Genomic DNA, 24,400 nt, shown 5'->3' with positions numbered 1-24,400 from the left:
AGTTGTTGCCTTGGTAACCAAACAAAAGTACTTTCTTTTTTTCTTCTTTTTTTGGAGGGTGATGTGGGGGAGATCAGTACCTTACCATCTGGTTTGTGTTAGTGGGACTATCATTTGTTTTTCAACAGGACAATGACCCAACACACCACCAGGCTGTTTAAGGGCTATTTGACCAAGAAGGAGAGTGATGGAGTGCTACATCAGATGACCTGGCCTCCACAATCACCTGACCTCAACCCAATTGAGATGGTTTCGGATGAGTTAGACCGCAGAAAAGCAGGTGTGTTGTGTCATTGTCTGTTGAAGAATAAATGATAATTCCACTAAGCGCAAACCAGATGGGATGGTGTATTACTGCAGAATGATGTAGTAGCCATGCTGGTTATGTGTGCCTTGACTTCTAAATAAATCACCAGCAGTGTCACCAGCAAAGCACCATCACACCAACTTCTCCGTGCTTCACGTTGGGAACCACCTACTCTTCGTCTCAAAACGATACGCAAGTTGGAACCAAAAATCTCAAATTTAGACTCATCAGACCAAAAGAGAGATTTCCACTGCTCTAATGTCCATTGCTCATGTTTCTTGGCCCAAGAAAGTTTCTTCTTGTTATTGGTTTCCTTTAACAGTGGTTTGTTTGTAGCAATTCGACCATAATGGCCTGATTCACGCAGTCTCCTCTTAAAAGTTGATGTTGAAATGTGTCTGTTACTTAACCTCGGTGAAGCATTTATTTGGGCTGCAATTTCTGAGACTGCTAACTCTAATGCACTTATCCTCTGCAGCAGAGGTAACTCTGCGTCTTCCTTTCCTGTGGCGGTCCTCATAAGAGCCAGTTTCATCATAGTGCTTGATGGTTTTTACAACTGCACTTTTTAAAAGTTCTTGAAATGTTTAGCCGCATTGACTGACCTTCATGTCCTAAAGTAATGATGGACTGTCGTTTCTCTTTGCTTATTTGAGCTGTTCTTGCCATAATATGGACTTGGGTCTTTTACCAAATAGGGCTATCTTCTGTATACCACCCCTACCTTGTCACACAACTGATTGGCTCAAACGCATTAATAAGGAAATCAATTCCACAAATGTACTTTTAACAAGGCACACCTGTTAATTGACATGCATTCCAGGTGACTACCTCATGAAGCTGGTTGAGAGAATACCAAATATATGCAAAGCTGTCATCATGGCAAAGGGTGGCTACATTGAAGAATCCCAAATATAAAATATATTTAGATTTGTTGAACACTTTTTTGGTTACTACATGATTCCATATGTGTTATTTCATAGTTTTGATGTCTTCACTATTATTCTACAATGTAAAAACCCTTGAATGAGTAGGTGTGTCCAAAGTTTGGACTTGTACTGTATATATACAGTGGGGCAAAAAAGTATTTAGTCAGCCACCAATTGTGCAAGTTCTCCCACTTAAAAAGATGAGAGAGGCCTGTAAATTTCATCATAGGTACACTTCAACTATGACAGACAAAATGAGAAAAAAACTTCCAGAAAATCACATTATAGGATTTTTAATGAATTTATTTGCAAATTATGGTGGAAAATAAGTCTTTGCTCAATAACAAAAGTTTATCTCAATACTTTGTTATATACCCTTTGTTGGCAATGACAGAGGTCAAACATTTTCTGTAAGTCTTCACAAGGTTTTCACACACTGTTATTGGTATTTTGGCCCATTCCTCCATGCAGATCTCCTCTAGAGCAGTGATGTTTTGGGGCTGTTGCTGGGCAACACAGATTTTCAACTCCCTCCAAAGATTTTCTATGGGGTTGAGATCTGGAGACTGGCTAGTCCACTACAGGACCTTGAAATGCTTCTTATGAAGCCACTCCTTCGTTGCCCGGGCGGTGTGTTTGGGATCATTGTCATGCTGAAAGACTCCGCCACATTTCATGTTCAATGCCCTTGCTGATGGAAGGAGGTTTTCACTCAAAATCTCACGAATCATGGCCCCATTCATTCTTTCCTTTACACGGATCAGTCGTCCTGGTCCCTTTGCAGAAAAACAGCCCCAAAGCATGATGTTTCCACCCCCATGCTTCACAGTAGGTATGGTGTTCTTTGGATGCAACTCAGCATTCTTTGTCCTCCAAACACGACAAGTTGAGTTTTTACCAAAAAGTTATATTTTGGTTTCATCTGACCATATGACATTCTCCCAATCTTCTTCTGGATCATCCAAATGCTCTCTAGCAAACTTCAGACGGGCCTGGACATGTACTGGCTTAAGCAGGGGGACACGTCTGGCACTGCAGGATTTGAGTCCCTGACGTTGTAGTGTGTTACTGATGGTAGGCTTTGTTACTTTGGTCACAGCTCTCTGCAGATCATTCACTAGGTCCCCCCGTGTGGTTCTGGGATTTTTTGCTCACCGTTCTTGTGATCATTTTGACCCCACGGGGTGAGATCTTGCGTGGAGCCCCAGTTCGAGGGAGATTATCAGTGGTCTTGTATGTCTTCCATTTCCTAATAATTGCTCCCACAGTTGATTTCTTCAAACCAAGCTGCTTACCTATTACAGATTCAGTCTTCCCAGCTTGGTGCAGGTCTACAATTTTGTTTCTGGTGTCCTTTGACAGCTCTTTGGTCTTGGCCACAGTGGAGTTTGGAGTGTGACTGTTTGAGGTTGTGGACAGGTGTCTTTTATACTGATAACAAGTTCAAACAGGTGCCATTAATACAGGTAACGAGTGGAAGACAGAGGAGCCTCGTAAAGTTAGAGGTCTGTGAGAGCCAGAAATTTTGCTTGTTTGTAGGTAACCAAATACTTATTTTCCACCATAATTTGCAAATAAATTCATAAAAAATCATACAATGTGATTTTCTGGATTTTTTTTCTCATTTTGTCTGTCATAGCTGACGTGTACCTATGATGAAAATTACAGGCCTCTCTCATCTCTTTAAGTGGGAGAACTTGCACAATTGGTGGCTGACTAAATACTTTTTTTGCCCCACTGTGTGTGTGTATATGTATATATATATATATATATATATATATATATATATATATATATATATATATATATATATATATATATATATATATATATATATATATACTACATGATCAAAAGTATGTGGACACCTGCTCATCAAACATCTCATTCCAAAATCATTGGCATTTATATGGAGTTGGTCCCCCCTTTGCTGCTATAAAATCCTCCACTCTTCTGGGAAGGCTTTCCACTAGATGTTGGAACATTGCTGCAGAGGCTTCCATTCAGCCACAAGAGCATTAGTGAGGTTGAGCACTGACGTTAGGCGATTAGGCTCGGCTCGCAGTCTTTGTTCCAATTCATCATAAAGGTGTTCAATGGGGTTGAGGTCAGGGCTTTGTGCAGGCCAGTCAAGTTCTTCCACACCGATCTCGACAAACCATTTCTGTATGGACCTCACTTTGTGCATGGGGCTGTTGTCATGCTAAAACAGGAAATGCCCTTTCCCAAACTGTTGCCACAAAGTTGCAAGCACAGAATCGTCTAGAATGTCATAATATGCTGTAGCGTTAAGATTTCCCTTCACTGGAACTAAGGGGCCTAGACCAAACCATGAAAAACAGCCCCAGACCATTATTCCTCCACCAAACTTTACAGTTGGCAATATGCATTTGGTCAGGTAGCGTTCTCCTAGCATCTGCCAAACCCAGATTTGTCCGTCAGACCGCTAGATGGTAAAGCGTGATTCATCACTCCAGAGAACGCATTTACACTGCTCCAGAGTCCAATAGCGGCGATCTTTACACCACTCCAGACGATGCTTGGCCTTGTGCGTGGTGATCTTAGGCTTGTGTGCGGCTGCTCAGCCATGAAAACCCATTTCATGAAGCTCCCGACGAACGGTTATTGTGCTGATGTTGCTTCTAGAGGTAGTTTGGAACTCGATAGTAAGTGTTGCAACCGAGGGCATGCAATATTTACGCGCTACACGCTTCAGCACTCGCCGGTCCCATTCTGTGAGCTTATGTGGCCTACCACTTCGTGGCTGAGCCATTATTGGTCCTTGATGTTTCCACTTCGCAATAAGAACACTTACATTGGACCAGGGCAGCTCTAGCAGGCCAGAAAGTTGACCAACTGACTTGTTGGAAAGGTTGCATCTTATTACAGTGCCATGTTGAAAGTGAATGAGCTCTTCAGTAAGGCCATTCTAATGACAATGTTTGTCTATGGAGATTGCATGACTGTGTGGTCACTTTTATAAACCTGTCAGTAACGGGCAGTGGTGCAAAGTACGTAAGTAAAAATACTTTGAAGTACTACTTAAGTCGTTTTTGGGGGGTATCTGTAGTTTACTTTACAATTTATATTTCTGACTACTTTTACTTTTGCTCCACTACATTCCTAAAGAAAATAATGTGCTTTTTACTCCATACATTTTGAATGCTTAACAAGACAGGAAAAGTGTCCAATTCACACACTTATCAAGAGAACATCCCTACTGCCTCTGATCTAGCAGACTCACTAAATACAATTGTTTCATTTGTAAATGATGTCAGACTGTTGGAGTGTGCCCTTGATTATCTGTAAATAAAAATTTAAAAATAAAATTGTGCCGTTTGGATTGCTTAATAGAAGGAATTTTAATTTTGTAATACTTTTACTGTAACGTAATTCTTCTTCCTCCTCTGACTAGGAGTATGAAATGTCAGACCAATGTGCAGCGTGGTATGTGTTCATGATGTTTATTAACTGAACTACAAAATAACAATGTGAAATAAACGAAAACCGAAACAGTCCTTGAAAGGTGCAGAAAACACGAGACAGAAAATAATCACCCCCAAAACACAGGTGGGAAAAGGCTACCTAAGTATGATTCTCAATCAGAGACAACGAACGACACTGATTGAGAACCATACCAGGCCAAACACATAAACACAACATAGAAAAAAGAACATAGACTACCCACCCCAACTCACGCTCTGACCATAGTAAAACAAAGACATAACAAAGGAACTAAGGTCAGAACATGACATTTACTTTTTCTTTTGATCCTTAAGTATATTTAAAAACAAATACTTTGTGGCTTTCACTTTTACTAGATTCATTTTCTATGAATATATCTTTACTTTTACTCAAGTATGACAATTGGGTACTTTTTCCGCCACTGGCATGAGTTTGTCCTCATTTGTAATACAACATATTGGATGAATGTCATTCATATTCCATTCACCCAGTTCAATGTAATATTGATAAGTTTAGGCTACTAAATGATTCTTGAATTTGCCCTATACTCATCATCAGGTGCTTCAACCTAGCCTACAAATTAAAATGTGTAATGTAGACTCCCTAAATTTTATCAGCATATCGATTGCACAACCAGGGGTGGTAAAACCTTGGATCATTGTTACTCTAACTTCCGCGACGCATATAAGGCCCTGCCCCGCCCCCCTTTCGGAAAAGCTGACCACGACTCCATTTTGTTGATCCCTGCCTACAGACAGAAACTTAAACAAGAGGCTCCCACGCTGAGGTCTGTCCAAAGCTGGTCCGACCAAGCTGACTCCACACTCCAAGACTGCTTCCATCACTTGGACTGGGACATGTTTCGTATTGCGTCAGATAAAAATATTGACGAATACGCTGATTCGGTGTGCGAGTTCATTAGAACGTGCGTTGAAGATGTCGTTCCCATAGCAACGATAAAAACATTCCCTAACCAGAAACCGTGGATTGATGGCAGCATTCGCGTGAAACTGAAAGCGCAAACCACTGCTTTTAATCAGGGCAAGGTGTCTGGTAACATGACCGAATACAAACAGTGCAGCTATTCCCTCTGCAAGGCTATCAAACAAGCTAAGCGTCAGTACAGAAACAAAGTAGAATCTCAATTCAACGGCTCAGACACAAGAGGCATGTGGCAGGGTCTACAGTCAATCACGGACTACAAGAAGAAACCCAGCCCAGTCACGGACCAGGATGTCTTGCTCTCAGGCAGACTAAATAACTTTTTTGCCCGCTTTGAGGACAATACAGTGCCACTGACACGGCCTGCAACGAAAACATGAGGTCTCTCCTTCACTGCAGCCGAGGTGAGTAAGACATTTAAACGTGTTAACCCTCGCAAGGCTGCAGGCCCAGACGGCATCCCCAGCCGCGCCCTCAGAGCATGCGCAGACTAGCTGGCCGGTGTGTTTACGGACATATTCAATCAATCCCTATACCAGTCTGCTGTTCCCACATGCTTCAAGAGGGCCACCATTGTTCCTGTTCCCAAGAAAGCTAAGGTAACTGAGCTAAACGACTAACGCCCCGTAGCACTCACTTCCGTCATCATGAAGTGCTTTGAGAGACTAGTCAAGGACCATATCACCTCCACCCTACCTAACACCCTAGACCCACTCCAATTTGCTTACCGCCCAAATAGGTCCACAGACAATGCAATCTCAACCACACTGCACACTGCACACTGCCCTAACCCACCTGGACAAGACAAATACCTATGTGAGAATGATGTTCATCGACTACAGCTCGGCATTCAACACCATAGTACCCTCCAAGCTCGTCATCAAGCTCGAGACCCTGGGTCTCGACCCCGCCCTGTGCAACTGGGTACTGGACTTCCTGCGGACGACACAACAGTGGTAGGCTTGATTACCAACAACGACGAGACGGCCTACAGGGAGGAGGTGAGGGCCCTCGGAGTGTGGTGTCAGGAAAATAACCTCACACTCAACATCAACAAAACTAAGGAGATGAATGTGGACTTCAGGAAACAGCAGAGGGAACACCCCCCCTATCCACATCGATGGAACAGTAGTGGAGAGGGTAGTAAGTTTTAAGTTCCTCGGCATACACATCACAGACAAACTGAATTGGTCCACTCACACTGACAGCATCGTGAAGAAGGCGCAGCAGCGCCTCTTCAACCTCAGGAGGCTGAAGAAATTTGGCTTGTCACCAAAAGCACTCACAAACTTCTACAGATGCACAATCGAGAGCATCCTGGCGGGCTGTATCACCGCCTGGTACGGCAACTGCTCCGCCCTCAACCGTAAGGTTCTCCAGAGGGTAGTGAGGTCTGCACAACGCATCACCGGGGGCAAACTACCTGCCCTCCAGGACACCTACACCACCCGATGTTACAGGAAGGCCATAAAGATCATCAAGGACATCAACCACCCGAGCCACTGCCTGTTCACCCCGCTATCATCCAGAAGGCGAGGTCAGTACAGGTGCATCAAAGCTGGGACCGAGAGACTGAAAAACAGCTTCTATCTCAAGGCCATCAGACTGTTAAACAGCCACCACTAACATTGAGTGGCTGCTGCCAACACACTGTCATTGACACTGACCCAACTCCAGCCACTTTAATAATGGGAATTGATGGGAAATTATGTAAATATATCACTAGCCACTTTAAACAATGCTACCTTATATAATGTTACTTACCCTACATTATTCATCTCATATGCATACGTATATACTGTACTCTATATCATCGACTGCATCCTTATGTAATACATGTATCACTAGCCACTTTAACTATGCCACTTTGTTTACATAATCATCTCATATGTATATACTGTACTCGATACCATCTACTGTATGCTGCCCTGTACCATCACTCATTCATATATCCTTATGTACATATTCTTTATCCCCTTATTGTTAGTTAGATTACTTGTTGGTTATCACTGCATTGTCGGAACTAGAAGCACAAGCATTTCGCTACACTCGCATTAACATCTGCTAATCATGTGTATGTGACAAATAAAATTAGATTTGATTTGATCTGATTTAGGTAAACAGGTCGAGAGACAAATTGGAGTAATCAGTTGAGGCCATGCATTCAATACCACCTTTCACACTCTTGCCTGCACCTAGCTTATCTGAGGTGTAATCATCTGTCCAAACAAGAGTTTATTTCGGACAAATTCAGGTAGGTCCATCTCTGTTTCGTTCCATTTGCTTTCGTTTAGCAAACGTTTTGTAAAAGAATATGTGGAATGAAAACACCCCTGATCCCCTACACACACAGTTAATTTCCATAGCAACCACATACAGCATCATCACTTTGCTCATTCTATAATTCCTTCTCGCATATACACACTCTCCTCCTCTTACCTTTTCCATTTTGCTTGGACTTCAGTGCATAACACAACAGCTATCTGTGACCAGGCACAAAATCTTTATACCATAACCCCTAACCACTACATGGCCTACATCGTTGTCACCATATTATCTAACATCATAGTCAACAAACTCTAACGAAAGCATTAGTAAACACACAATCCAATCAATGTGTACAATCATGCAGTACAGTGTACAGCAAGCAGTTAAGCAGTTACACACTGGCGGGCCCCAGTGTCAATAAATTTATAAAACCGAAAGCTTACCTTGACTTGGAAGAGCTAACATAAATAGCATTTTTAGCTGTTTGAGTCAGGTTGTTGAGAGGCTACATTGTCTGCATTAGCTAAGATAAACTAAGAAGAAGAAAAAAATACAATGAAAGATCTCCTTCTCTCCCTCTCTCTCTCTGCTGCTTCTCCTTAATTTTCAACTATTGTCTATCTTCGCTTTGAGTCACCTACTCTCCAGACTTTATGCACTGCAGTGCTAGCTAGCTGTAGCATATTATTTCATTAATAGATTAATTCTCTGACCCTTTGATTGGATGGACAACATGTCAGTTCATGCTAAGAGATCTGATAGATTGGAGGACATCCAAACGTTTCTGATTGCACAAGTTCAGATAGTAGGCCTTCCTCCCCATTTTGTTCCTAGTGAATAAGACCCAGGTTTGCCGTATCCTCTGCTTCTATTAAACTGAATAGTGAACCCCTCTCAGTATCACATTGGCTATGGTGCGAGATGACAACTGAAACATTCATCTTGATCAGGGGTAATTAATTAATGCGTTAATTAATGGGGTATGCTTTAAGGAAACTGTGCGTAATTAAGAGTTTGACATGACAAGGTTTGAGGCAATGCACACAGGTGAGTGTGTATGTGTGTATGTGTGTGTGCGTGGGGGGGTGACAGTGTTCAAAGACGTGGGGTTTAGTAGCACCTCTAAACTCTCTATCCTGTGTCCTCTGTCACCCACCACCCCAGGCAGGTAGGGTAGGGTACAGCACGGCTTTGGCATGGCCTGGACAGACATTAGACAGATACTGTATGATAGGTCTCTGATTACCCAGTCAGCTGGAGGACTGGGCCTTGTCACCTGTCAGGTACAGAGATGGAGGGATGAGTGAGCAGAGAGAGGGAGGAGGAGGGAGGATAGAGAGGGAGGAGAGGAGGAGGAGAGGGACAAAACAGGCAGAGAGGAAGAGAAGCAGGAGGGGATTTGAGAGGATTAGATTCATCACCAATGACAACGTACAGCACAAACATTAAATATATAGACACAAATCATTTCCTCATACTGTACTAGGTGAGTTGGAGAGCCTTCACAAGGAGGATGGTGTGGACTGCCCAGGCAGCAAGGGAGAGAGCGGGAGAGGAGACCTTTGACAGACACGTCTCACCCAGACTGACAGCTCTGTCAATAGCCCCGGGATGGCTGCCCTGATTGACAGCTAGCAGGTGGCTGGCAGAATGGAGTTATCAGGCCGTTTGTCAATCAAACACATCACCGTGGTAACTGCGGGCTGGCTACAGACACACAGCTGCCCAAGGTGATCTCTTGTTCTACTGGCGGAATGTTAGCACACCAGTCGAGCAGTCGCCTGCCTGGATCATGCTAACATTACCGTGGATGGCCACTACTTGTGTGCGTGTTAGGCTTTCTTTATTACAAATGGGCTGATATACATTCGGCTCATATACAGTGCCTTCAGAAAGTATTCAGATCCCATGACTTTTTCCACATTTGGCTACATTACAGCCTTGTTCTAAAATTGATCAAATTGCAAAAATTACCAAGATTATCTGGTCTGATGAAATCAAGATTGAACTCTTTGGCCTGAAATCTAAGCGTCACGTCTGAAGGAAACCTGGCACCATCCCTACGGTGAAGCATTGTGATGGAAAAATCATGCTTTGGGGGTGTTTTTCAGCGGCAGGGACTGGGAGACTAGTCGGGATTGAGGCAAAGATGTACAGAAGTACAGAGAGATCATTGATGAAAATCTGCTCCAGAGCACTCAGAACCTCAAACGAGGATGAAGGTTCACATTCCAACATGAAAACAAACTAAGCACACAGCCAAGAAAACGCAGGAGTGGCTTCGGGACAAGTCTCTGAATGTCCTTGAGTGGCCCAGCCAGAACCTGGACTTGAACCCAATACAACGTCTATGGAAAGACCTGAAAATAGCTGTGCAACAATGTTCCGCATCCAACCTGACAGAACTTGAGAGGATCTGCAGAGAAGAATAGGTGAAACTCCCCAAATACAGGTGTGCCAAGCTTGTACCCAAGTCATACCCAAGAAGACTCCAGACTGTAATCGCTGCCAAAGGTTCCTCAACGAAGTACCGAAGTAAAGGGACTTATGTAAATACATATATAAACCTCTTTTGGCTTTGTCATTATGGGGTATTGTATGTAGATTGATCAGAAAAAGAATCAATTGTAGAATCAGGCTGTTACCTAACAAAATGTGGAAAGAGTCAAGGGGTCTGAATACCTCCCGAAGGCACTGTACACCTACAGTATGGATGGTTGTCATCTTTGATTTGTATTTCATTTTAGTGCCTCCATGATATCAATGAATATATGTAGTTTTCCATGTCTTTGGTTCCCCTTAAATGAATATTGTTCACATTGTTAATGGGAGATAATGATATGTGTGAAAGGTGCCCCCCCGAATGGAATACAGAAGAAATGAAGGCATTCTACTCCATTACATCTGCCAGGATTACACCCTGAACATCTGGCATAGGACTCTGACTGATAACTGTTCTGAAGAACTCATATTAGGAGATATTTACGAAAACACTGACATTTATAGTGCACGAAAGAGCTTGGGGGAAGTTAGTTTGGTGCCTGCTCACGATCAGACAATTAGTCAGTGTTGAGCTGAAGGATGTATGTGGGTGAATATAAATCATTATGACACTGAGTATAAATGAAGTAAAAAGCACTCAATCTCTCTGTACTCCACACACCACAATACACTTTATTATAGGCAGTTTGTTTCTTACAGATAAATATATTTTCAAGTCCACACTAGAATGTACATCAAGTTTTTTTTCCATCTCCAAGAACATAACCCTATCCTCCCTCTGTCATCCTCCACACCTGAAACTAAACGACTAAACGATGGCAAAAAAGCTTAATTAAATTGTCACCAGCATTGCAGTTACAGTCACCAACACTCTGGATAACATGAAAACAGCCTAACCAGCTCTGCTAGGGCAAGTAAAGGTGTTTTCTCATTTGTGTCTGGAAGCAGCTAGCAAGCTAGCCATCGTTAGGCAGTTAGCTTGGGTGCCTGACTGCCGATGTGAGGTCTGAACACTCAGATCAATCCTACTCCAGTCCAGTGTGAACGCTCCGATAGCGAAACTCTGAATTTACTAACTGACAATCTGACAACTTTCAGAATGCACTCTGAGCACACTCTGGCACTCCAGATAAAATGTTTGAACGCACCCTATGGCTATATGCAGTTGCCATAGCAACATCAAGTCCCACACAATGATGCCATGGTGATATCTCTCCCAGTGGGTGTAGGCCTAGGGGCAGAACCTTCCTGGGAGGTGTAGGGTGTCACAGGGGTGTTGGCACGGGGCCGTCGGAGGCGTCTGTCTGGGTACAGGCTGCTGTCGAAGGGCCTGCGGTGAACACACAGGACATGAGTCTTCAGGTTCCCCTTCTGGGTGGCACTGTAGGGGCAGTACCTGCACTGGAAAGGCTTCCCCCCTGGCAGAGAGGAAAGCATTGCTTTAGACAAATCAACCTCCCAGCCCTCCCTACTGAGTATACTTCATTGTGTTTAATACTGCCAACTCTCCAGTGCCAACTCTCTAGTGGTAGTCATAACATATTGTGGACGAAATGATAATGACCTAGTGGTGGAATCATGGAACAACAACCCCACGCGTTCCCCATCTAATTCCACCTCTGACTAGTACTACATGAAACATACTACTTCATTTGTGATTTTGAATTCCTTCCCTGCTCATTTTATGCACACAAAAAACAACAGAAACACACACACATGCATCCTGGGCTTATGGTGGTGATGAGTGTTGGGCTGAGGAATGAGAGACGTCTGCAGCTGGCTCCACTGAGCCCTACCTCCATCTCTCTCTCTCCCATCAACTAATCATTTGACTCATTTGTGCTGGGTTATACTCTAATGTTTTTACTTTTACACACACACCCTTGCCCTATTCAGATGGGATACGTTTAACTGGGGAGCTCCGGTAATAGAATTATGTGCACGAGCACAAATCACCACATCAGTCATTTTAGTCCCATCTGAATCTGGCATGTCAGTCATTTTTACTTGGCAAGAAGGTTATTATCCCAGCTTTAAAAACCTACTGTTTTTCAGCAAACTCCCTGGTCCTCTGATAATAATCGTCATCCCTGTGTTTTGAGGGATATTACAGAGTTTAACATGTGCTGCACCCAGTTTGGGTAAGAACATGGGAACAAAAGGATGCTTAAAACAAAGTGCTATGCAAGTAGCATACAGATGAATGAACTGCCTTGTCATATATCTACTTCAGCCTCCATACACTCCAGGCTTCTGTCATAACGGTCAATTTTGAATGAGGATAACAAATTATTACAGGGGCAGTTTGGTAAAACAAATCCCATCCGAATCGTCCGCTGGAACAACGGACATGCTGGGGCAATAATTACATAACCAACGTTCTATAGTAACACAAGTTCCGTGCGAATAAGACTTATGTCTAGATGTTGTCCTGTGCTATTACAGGCCTGGTTACAGCTCAACTCATCTCCATGCTTTCTTTTTGGAAGAACTCCTTCTATCATTCATGATTACAGTAAACCGTTATGGGATGATGTCATATGACCTCAAAAAACACACTGCCACAACCTTTTAACCTCTCTCTTCCTCTTCCTCCTCCCCCTCCTCCTCTTCCTCCTCCTTCTGTATGAAATGAAAGCTTTCTTTAACATCTACATAAAAAGTAGTTTTGGTGAAAAATGTAAAAAGCCCGCAGAAGGAAAACCTCCATCTATTGGTGTATAGTAACCAGCAGTACAGGAAATGAGACTGTGACACATCTTTATGCCCTCTGAATATCACTGACCTGTCTGTCTTAATATCACTGACCTGTCTGTCTATCACTGACCTGTCTAGCTGTCTGAATATCACTGACCTGTCTGTCTGAATATCACTGACTTGTCTGTCTATCCCTGACCTGTCTGTCTATCCCTGACCTGTCTAGCTGTCTGAATATCACTGACTTGTCTGTCTATCCCTGACCTGTCTGTCTATCCCTGACCTGTCTAGCTGTCTGAATATCACTGACTTGTCTGTCTATCCCTGACCTGTCTGTCTATCCCTGACCTGTCTAACTGTCTGAATATCACTGACTTGTCTGTCTATCCCTGACCTGTCTGTCTATCCCTGACCTGTCGGTCTATCAATGACCTGTCAATCTAGCTGAATATCATTGACATGTCTGTCTGAATATCACTAACCTGTCTGTTGGAATATCACTGACCTGTCTGTCTGAATATCACTGACCTGTCTGAATATCACTACCCTGCCTGTCTGAATATCACTGACCTGTCTGTCTGAATATCACTGACCTGTCTGAATATCACTACCCTGTCTGTCTGAATATCACTGACCTGTCTGAATATCACTACCCTGTCTGTTGGAATATCACTGACCTGTCTGTCTGAATATCACTGACCTGTCTGAATATCACTACCCTGTCTGTCTGAATATTACTGACTGTCTGTCTGAATATCACTGACCTGTCTGTTGGAATATCACTGACCTGTCTGTTGGAATATTACTGACTGTCTGTCTGAATATCACTGACCTGCCTGTCTGAATATCACTGACCTGTCTGTCTGAATATCACTGACCTGTCTGAATATCACTACCCTGTCTGTCTGAATATTACTGACTGTCTGTCTGAATATCACTGACCTGTCTGTTGGAATATCACTGACCTGTCTGTCTGAATATCACTGACCTGTCTGTTGGAATATTACTGACTGTCTGTCTGAATATCACTGACCTGTCTGTCTGAATATCACTGACCTGTCTGTCTGAATATCACTGACCTGTCTGAATATCACTACCCTGTCTGTCTGAATATTACTGACTGTCTGTCTGAATATCACTGACCTGTCTGTTGGAATATAACTGACCTGTCTGTCTGAATATCACTGACCTGTCTGAATATCACTACCCTGCCTGTCTGAATATCACTAACCTGTCTGTCTGAATATCACTGACCTGTCTGTCTGAATATCACTGACCTGTCTGAATATCACTACCCTGTCTGTCTGAATATTACTGACTGTCTGTCTGAATATCACTGACCTGTCTGAATATCACTACCCTGTCTGTCTGAATATTACTGACCTGTCTGAATATCACTACCCTGTCTGTCTGAATATCACTGACCTGTCTGAATATCACTACCCTGTCTGTCTGAATATTACTGACTGTCTGTCTGAATATCACTGACCTGTCTGAATATCACTACCCTGTCTGTCTGAATATCACTGACCTGTCTGTCTGAATATCATTGACCTGTCTGAATATCACTGACCTGTCTTACTGACGCTCTGGGAACTAAAATATACATTTCAATATATATATATATATATATATATATATATATATATATACAGTTGAAGTCAGAAGTTTACATACACTTAGGTTGGAGTCATCAAACTTATTTTTCAACCACTCCACAAATTTCTTGTTAACAAACAATAGTTTTGGCAAGTCGGTTATGACATCTACTTTGAGCATGGCACAAGTATTTTTTCCAACATGTGTTTACAGACAGATTATTTCACTTATAACTTATTGTATCACAGTGCCTTGCGAAAGTATTCGGCCCCCTTGAACTTTGCGACCTTTTGCCACATTTCAGGCTTCAAACATAAAGATATAAAACTGTATTTTTTTTGTGAAGAATCAACAACAAGTGGGACACAATCATGAAGTGGAATGACATTTATTGGATATTTCAAACTTTTTTAACAAATCAAAAACTGAAAAATTGGGCGTGCAAAATGATTCAGCCCCCTTAAGTTAATACTTTGTAGCGCAACCTTTTGCTGTGATTACAGCTGTAAGTCGCTTGGGGTATGTCTCTATCAGTTTTGCACATCGAGAGACTGAAATGTTTTCCCATTCCTCATTGCAAAACAGCTCGAGCTCAGTGAGGTTGGATGGAGAGCATTTGTGAACAGCAGTTTTCAGTTCTTTCCACAGATTCTCGATTGGATTCAGGTCTGGACTTTGACTTGGCCATTCTAACATCTGGATATGTTTATTTTTGAACCATTCCATTGTAGATTTTGCTTTATGTTTTGGATCATTGTCTTGTTGGAAGACAAATCTCCGTCCCAGTCTCAGGTCTTTTGCAGACTCCATCAGGTTTTCTTCCAGAATGGTCCTCTATTTGGCTCCATCCATCTTCCCATCAATTTTAACCATCTTCCCTGTCCCTGCTGAAGAAAAGCAGACCCAAACCATGATGCTGCCACCACCATGTTTGACAGTGGGGATGGTGTGTTCAGGGTGATGAGCTGTGTTGCTTTTACGCCAAACATAACATTTTGCATTGTTGGCAAAAAGTTCAATTTTGGTTTCATCTGACCAGAGCACCTTCTTCCACATGTTTGGTGTGTCTCCCAGGTGGCTTGTGGAAAACTTTAAATGACACTTTTTATGGATATCTTTAAGAAATGGCTTTCTTCTTGCCACTCTTCCATAAAGGCCAGATTTGTGCAATATACGACTGATTGTTGTCCTATGGACAGAGTCTCCCACCTCAGCTGTAGATCTCTGCAGTTCATCCAGAGTGATCATGGGCCTCTTGGCTGCATCTCTGATCAGTCTTCTCCTTGTATGAGCTGAAAGTTTAGAGGGACGGCCAGGTCTTGGTCTGATACTCCTTCCATTTCAATATTATTGCTTGCACAGTGCTCCTTGGGATGTTTAAAGCTTGGGAAATATTTTTGTATCCAAATCCGGCTTTAAACTTCTTCACAACAGTATCTCGGACCTGCCTGGTGTGTTCCTTGTTCTTCACGATGCTCTCTGCGCTTTTAACGGACCTCTGAGACTATCACAGTGCAGGTGCATTTATACGGAGACTTGATTACACACAGGTGGATTGTATGTATCATCATTAGTCATTTAGGTCAACATTGGATCATTCAGAGATCCTCACTGAACTTCTGGAGAGAGTTTGCTGCACTGAAAGTAAAGAGGCTGAATAATTTTGCACGCCCAATTTTTCAGTATTTGATTTGTTAAAAAAGTTTGAAATATCCAATAAATGTCGTTCCACTTCATGATTGTGTCCCACTTGTTGTTGATTCTTCACAAAAAAATACTGTTTTATATCTTTATGTTTGAAGCCTGAAATGTGGCAAAAGGTCGCAAAGTTCAAGGGGGCCGAATACTTTCGCAAGGCACTGTACATATACTAAGTTGACTGTGCCTTGAAACAGGTTGGAAAATTCCAGAAAATGATGTCATGGCTTTAGAAGCTTCTGATAGGCTAATTGACATCATTTGAGTCAATTGGAGGTGTACCTGTGGATGTATTTCAAGGCCTACCTTCCAACTCAGTGCCTCTTTGCTTGACATCATGGGAAAAACCAAAAGAAATCAGCCAAGTCTGGTTCATCCTTGGGAGCAATTTCCAAATGCCTGAAATTACCACGTTCATCTGTACAAACAATAGTATGCAAATTTAAACACCATGGGAACACGCAGCCATCATACCGCTCAGGAAGGAGACGGGTTCTGTCTCCTAGAGATGAACATACTTTGGTGCAAAAAGTGCAAATCAATCCCAGAACAACAGCAAAGGACCTTGTGAAGATGCTAGAGGAAACAGGTACAAAATTATCTATATCCACAGTAAAACAAGTCCTATATCGACATAACCTGAAAGGCCGATGAGCAAAGAAGAAGCCACTGCTCCAAAACCGCCATAAAACAGCCAGACTACAGTTTGCAACTGCACATGTGGACAAAGATGATACTTTTTGGAGAAATGTCCTCTGGTCTGATGAAACAAAAATAGAACTGTTTGGCCATAATGACCCTTGTTATGTTTGGATGGAAAATGGGGAGGCTTGCAAGCCGAAGAACACCATCCCAACCGTGAAGCACGGGGGTGGCAGCATCATGTTGTGGGGGTGCTTGGCTGCAGGAAGGAACGGTGCACTTCACAAAATAGTAAACTTTATCCCAATTCTAGCTCCAAGACAGATGCAAATTTTAAAAACCTAGCGTGCTGATTTATTGGCACACTGAACCCTGCTGCGCACCATAATTTAAAAACTGCATCATGGCATCATGAGACCGGAAAATGATGTGGATATATTGAAGAAACATCTCAAGACAGGAAGTTAAAGCTTGGTCGCAAATGGGTCTTCCAAATGGACAATGACCCCAAGCATACTTACAAAGTTGTGGCAAAATGGCTTAAGGACAACAAAGTCAAGGTATTGGAGTGACCATCACAAAGCCCTGACCTCAATCCCATAGAAAATTTGTGGGCAAAACTGAAAAAGCGTGTGCAAGCAAGGAACCTGACTCAGTTACAGCAGCTCTGTCAGGAGGAATGGGCCAAACTTCACCACACTTATTGTGGGAAGCTTGTGGAAGGCACCTGAAACTTTGACCCAAGTTAAACAATTTAAAGGCAATGCTACCAAATTGAGTGTATGTAAACTTCTGAACCACTGGGAATGTGATGAAAGAAATAAAAGCTGAAATAAATAATTGTATCTACTATTATTCTGACTATTCACATTCTTAAACCAAAGTGGTGATCCTAACTGATAAAAAGGCCATTTTTACTTGGATTAAATGTCAGGAATTGTGAAAAACTGAGTTTAAATGTATATGGCTAAGGTGTATGTAAACTTTCGACTTCAACTATATATATATATATATATATTATATATATATATATATATTAGTACCAGTCAAAAGTTTGGACGCTCTTACTCATTCTAGGGTTTTTTATGTTTGACTATTTTCTATATTTCTCTTTGCTTATTTGAGCTGTTCTTGCCATGATATGGTATTTGACTAAATAGGGCTATCTCCTGTATACCACACCTACCTTGTCACAACATAAATGATTGGCTCAAACACATTAAGAAGGAAAGAAATTACACAAATGAACTTTTAACAAAGCACACCTGTTAGTTGAAATGCATTCCAGACTACCTCATGAAGCTGGTTGAGAGAATGCCAAGAGTGTGCAAAGCTGTCAACAAGGCAAAGGGTGGCTACTTTGAAGAATCTCAAATATAAAATATATTTAGATTTGTTGAACACTTTTTTGGTTACTACATGATTCCATATGTGTTATTTCATCATTTTGATGTCTTCACTATTATTCTACAATGTATAAAAATAAAGAAAACCCCTGTAATGAGTAGCAGTGTCCAAACTTTGGACCGGTACTGTATGTGTATGTTTTATGGTCACATTCACCGGATAGGTGCAGTGAAATGTTTTGTTTTACAGCGTCAGCCATAGTATTGTCTGCAAATGAAAGGCTTTCCCTATTGTATTGTAAGAAGGGGGAAAAATCAAGTCAGGGTGTAATACATCGCTAAATGCAGGATCAAATATTTTGGAACAGGTCAGGACAGTGCATTTGGCAAAACATATGTTTCAAGAAAAGGAAATTACACTTAAAATATCTTACCAAATCTCCTTTCTTCTTAGAGCCATTACAAAATGTAAGCTATCTTTTTAACGTCTTACAAATTAAGCATATTCAGCAAATAATATAATATAAAGCAAGTCAAATCTCTACACGTATAGTGATTGCCCTATCTCTCCCCTCTTTTTCTCTCTCCTCTTCCTGTCTTGTACATTCTTTTTTCCTGATAGCTCCCTCCCAATGGACGAGAGGTGAGGTCCAGGAGAGGGAAACCTCCAAATAAGTTCCATTACTCACAGGCCACAGTCTAATCTAACTAATATTTTACAATTAGAGGAGACAGGACTGGGCCCAGAGCCATCCATCTCCCCAACACATGATCACCCATTCATAGGCTAAACACCAGCCTCAAACCAGACCAGCTCACACACACATTTACCAGGAAACAAGAAAGGATGTGGAAAGGGGAGGGAGAGTGTGTGTGTGCGTGAGTGTGCAATCTCGTGTTTAGGTATGTCACACACAGGGTGTGTGTGTGTGTGTGTGTGTATGTGTGTGTGTGTGTGTGTGTTAATCTGTGCGCACAAATGAATGTGTGTGTGTGTATTAATCTGCGCGCACAAATGAATGTGTGTGTGTGTGTGTGTGCTTATGTGTTTCAGGCAGAGATAATGACCATGATGACAGTGGCGGGACTGTGGGGGCCAGAGGAGCTGAATGGTGACGGATGACACAGCACTGAGCTCTGATGGCACAGAGACAGTGAGTGATGACTGCACATCCTTCCCAGCACTCCACCCTTCATTATCTCTATGGGGAGACCCAGGCACAATGGCAGCCTGCTCGGCCTGCCCTCTCTCTGCCCTCAAACGACATCTGCTCAGAGACAGCCACACTTGCCTTCTTCTTTCACCTCTTTGTCGCTCCATCTATCTCCATCTATACTCTCTCTCTGTCTCTCATCCTTTCAGTATAGGGTATGCACTCAGACAATGAGGTCATGACTCTTCTCCCTTTCAAATCAGGTATTTTCTTTTTCTTTCTTTCATTCTTAGATAATCTATTCTGTATTGATCTACTCATATTCTCCAGGTCTCACGTTTTTTTCCTGAAAATAATTGGTATGTATCGCCATCTAGCGGCTGTGATTGGGAGATGCAGTTGCAGGACATTAACCACGAGGGAGGGCTCGATATAAAACAAATGAGCTTACAGACTAGTTCATCCAGGGGTCACCATCTGGCCAATTACCACCGTTGGCACAATGTGTCCGACCTGAACTGTCATTGCACACACATCACTCCATGTCCACGGTGCCCAGCAATATGTCAATGAGTGACTAGACCTAGACGTACAGTATGGGGACATAGGGACAGGAGGCAGGTCCTTGACAATGCCACCTGGCCAATATTCAAAACAGAGCAGGCAGAAGCAGTTGTTGTGAGTAGAATAATGTCTGACTGACCACCTGCTTGTTGTTTGTAGTTAGAGGGCACTCGCTAGGCTCAATGTCAATTATGTCAACTTTGACTGATGGCTTTCCATCTTAGCTAATGATAGACCCTACTTTAGAGTGCAGTACTGAGGGGGGGGGGTCAGGCATTTACAGTGGGTTTACTTAGTTATCCTCTTTCATAATTTCAATACCAAACTATACTAGCGATGTAACTTGTAACTTATTGTAAAAAAAATTGTACAAGTGACCACAGATAAGTAAAAAAAATTGTGAACCCTGAATATGCATGACCTGAAGAGGTGAGATGAGTGCAGAAATATACGTCACTTCAGGAAGTTGTAATATGCATCTAGTATATCTAAGAAAACCATTATTCTGACATATTGTAGCCTATACTTTTACCAACAGGAACCATCAATGAGCAAAACACATGTTCTGCCCAAACAGAGTTGACAGACACTTTCATACGAGAATATTGTGTTTCATATAGTGTTTCTGCATCAGATGGATCAGAATGACGGGGTATCAAGTTGCACTCATAATACATGTATATCATATCAAAGGATCCCAAGTGTCTGAAAGAACTCTCTCTCGAGTCAGGTAATTAAATCTTGCTTTCGGCAGGCGTATCACACAAGAATTAAGCTTCTTGCCATGGTTATTTGTTACCTATCAGATAGTGAAATTGCATCGTCCTCTAAGTGCGGATGTAATCAGTGCCACACACCTGTGACTCCAGTACCCTTGTTTTAGTTCTTCTGAGTTTCACAATCACAAGTGTTCATACTAACTACAGTTTGTCAATTTCCTCTGATAAATTGTCTGCTGAGGTAAGCCTATTTTTTTAGTGAGAAAGAGTGTACTAAATATCCAAACATATAGGATAGGACAGTATAGGAAAGGATGATATAAGGGGGCAGGATCACTACTTGTCCACTAGATGGCGTTGTACTCTCATGTAATGTGGAAAAGAGTTAGGAACCAGAGGTACAGTTGACATCATTCATTGGGCAGAGAGAGGGACACTCACTTGAAGTATCTGCTCTCTCCATTGGCCCTCCCCCTCCACCATTCAAGCTCTCTTCGTTGTCATTGAGGAACGTGTGATTCTGGCCACTGAAGGACCAGAGGACTGAGAGGTTCCTGTGGGGATGGAGGTAGTGGTGAGGAGTTTGCCCTAGCTTCAACAGCTCCAGAGGAGAGAGGAGAGGCTGGATGACTGACCTGCCCCACTGGCCCTGCTTCCCTTGGGTACACTGAGGGGCCTCACTGGGCCCCTGGGGAACACCAACCATCATCTCTGTCATCTCCTCACTCAGCTCTGCTTTGTTGCTGCTACTCTTAATCATCCTCCACTTGTTGAGGTCACCTTCTTCCTCCTCTTTGTTAAACACAGGTCTCTCCAGTGTACACTCCCCATTGTGAGCTGATGAGTCATAGGTGTGTGCGTCCTCCTGCTCTATAGGCAACTCCAGGTCACTACCAGTGTCAGACCGGGCTGTGTGTTGTCCAGCCTGCAGTCCATTGCTATTGGAGGAGAGGGAGCTGTGCTGCTGGAATAACCCAGTCAATCCCCCTGAACCAGGCTGTGACGACAGCACCCAGTCTGGCCTGAGCGACAAATCCAGAGGCTCATACTGGGACTTCCTGGTCCTGGGTGTGACTGCAGAGCCACCAGCACCTGCCTCCCCCTCACTGTCCCAGTCACTCCCCCTGACTCTAACAACATACTCTCCCTCAGAGCTCCCCTGTCCTCCCCCGGGAGGGCTGACCCTCCCTCTCCTTGCTCTCCTCTTTCTACCACCTCTCAGAATGCTGGATGTCAGGCCATTGATGAAGGTCTGTATGGATTGATGAAGACCCCGTGGGTTCACACTGTTCTCCTCCATAGCTGGAGGTCCTCCATAGGCCCGGTGTAGGTTCAGGTTGGAAGGGTTGGGCAGGTTGGGAGGCCTGTCCATTTGCAGTGTACCTGCGTTTCTCCGGTTCTCATCTGTGCCTTCCATCCCACTGTAGAGGCCAGAAGTAGGGCTCCAGTCCTTGGGGCTTGGGGTCTGTGGGGACGAGGGGGCTCTGCTGTCCATGGTGTCCTGGTTCCACTGGGGGTGGTAGCCCTCTAGATGGTAACTGAGAGAGGCTGACTGGGCACTGATGTAGTCACTGGAGGGACAGCTGTAGGACTTCTCCTTACCTGTTAGAGCCACAAGACAGAACAACAGCGCAGCGTGAACCAGACATCTCCATACCAGTATTCCACATTTAAGTTTCTCTGGATAGCTGTAGACATGTTATATTTCAGAAACAATTGTCTGACTTGTACAACTAAATCATTGGCATACTGAGAACCAACCTAAAGAACCTGAGCGTTTGGATCATCTCTGTGAACCTGGGAAATGTGTGTGTACATATGGCCGCCGTTTCTAAACATGAATAATGTGTGCAGAGCCACACAATGCTGAGTTGAATGATTTAAGTTGTGCTCCGCAGAAAATCAGGCTTGTAATCAGCTTTCAGCACAGGTGATACATCATCGCACAGCATGGAGTGTAGAACACCATATGGAAGGAATATACTCAAAGATGTTAGCAGCAAATAAATGTGTATTGTTGGCTTATCCCCATAAACTTGGTGAGCAAGTTGGAATGACTTCTCACCTGTATGGTGTCCATATTAGGCCAAAGTCACATGTACATGAAATATCTGTCAATATCGACAACGTATACATGAACACTTCTCTCCAGGAGTCATGTTAGGTTGAACTGTGTTATAACAGCCTTGCCTATAGGGTTTACATACAGTGCCACCATGTTGAGTTGGTGCTTGTCTGAGAGACCCTTGAATGTTTCCCAAATGGCACCATATTGACCCAGGGCTCTGGTCAAAAGTAGTGCTCTATATAGGGCATAGGGTGCTATTTGAGACACACCCTTTGCATTCCACCTTCTTTAAGCAGCCCAGCTGTTTTGGTGCCATTCCAATTACTGTAAAAGTCATCTGCTGCTATTAAGCCACAAATATTGGCAGTTTATTGTCCAACACTCTCCTGGCATTTGAAGGTCAGGGCATACATTATACTGGGTCTTTTAGGGATGTGGCGTCTGGGATGGCGAGATAAAGTTACAGCGACATTCATTTCATTTTGTGCATATTGATGCCTTATTGTTCTTCTTTAATGGATTAATATCTGACTTACAACAGTGATTCATTCCCCTCGGCTGAAAAATCAATTTCATAACACCTTGAGATCAGATCTGACCCTGAGGTAATTCTCCCTGAAGTAAATCTCTCAATCTAATGATCTAAAGTTGTTTGTTATGCTGTCTCCAACTTTTATACCAACACCATCCGTCATTTAATGAGATAAATTATACAGAAAAATAGCCTTTGTTTAAATATTGGAATTTTAAACTACTTAATATACCTAGAGGAGAGAGGAAAATAAGTGTATTGAATGGAGCACATCATAAAACATCACACTAATAGGCTACATTTAGACAGGCAGCCCAATTCTGATATTTTTTATGCAAGTTTGGTCTTTTGACCAATGACATCAGATCTTTTCACATCAGACCTTCTTCAGAGTTGATCTGATTGTTCAAAAGACCAATTACCGGGGAAAAAAAGTTCAGAATTGGGCTGCCTTTAAACACAGCCATAGTGAGGTAGAAATCACAGCTGGAGTCACATATTAATGACTTTCAACAACACAGTCAACAATAATTTGTGTGTATGCATTTGTTCAAACAGGACAGTGAGTGGGAAAGAGCCTCCTCAGAAACACCACATCCATTGTCTTTAGTCACAAAAAAATGCCTGCTTAATGGCAGTATTTCAGACAGTTAGGCTGCGTTTACACAGGCAGCCCAATTCTGATCTTTTTTTCACTAATTGGTATTTTGGCCAATCAGAACAAGAGTTGATGTGAAAAGATCATATGTGATTTGTCAAAAGACTAAATTTGCGTAAAAAATATCAGAATTGGGCTGCCTTTGTAAACGCAGGCATAGATACACTGTCTATCTCAATTAATCAGTGGTTTACATTACCATGAAATTACCGGCAGGTCTGAAATGCAAACAAAACCAGACATATCTGACCTCATCTTTGGCCACTGTCTCTTTCAAAAACACATTTGCTCGCCAATATCTCCCAGAGCA

The 24,400-nt window shown here is 42.7% G+C and overlaps 1 protein-coding gene across 2 annotated transcripts in view; it reads right to left on the bottom strand.

The window, feature by feature from the left end:
• Positions 1–11,099: 11,099 nt before the first annotated feature.
• Positions 11,100–24,400, bottom strand: part of LOC124034853 (zinc finger protein 536-like) — a 49,783-nt gene continuing 36,482 nt past the window's right edge. For both annotated transcript variants that reach the window (XM_046348272.1, XM_046348274.1), the window contains 2 exons: positions 21,274–22,434; positions 11,100–11,831 (listed from right to left, as the gene is read on the bottom strand). In XM_046348272.1, the coding sequence (XP_046204228.1) occupies positions 11,593–11,831; positions 21,274–22,434 (1,400 nt within the window). In that variant the 3' untranslated portion in view covers positions 11,100–11,592. The remainder of the gene's footprint in view (positions 11,832–21,273; positions 22,435–24,400) is intronic.

This window comes from Oncorhynchus gorbuscha, linkage group LG01 (genome assembly GCF_021184085.1).
Source record: "Oncorhynchus gorbuscha isolate QuinsamMale2020 ecotype Even-year linkage group LG01, OgorEven_v1.0, whole genome shotgun sequence".
Classification (NCBI taxonomy): Eukaryota; Metazoa; Chordata; class Actinopteri; order Salmoniformes; family Salmonidae; genus Oncorhynchus; species Oncorhynchus gorbuscha.
This window is presented reverse-complemented; position numbering and strand designations above follow the sequence as displayed.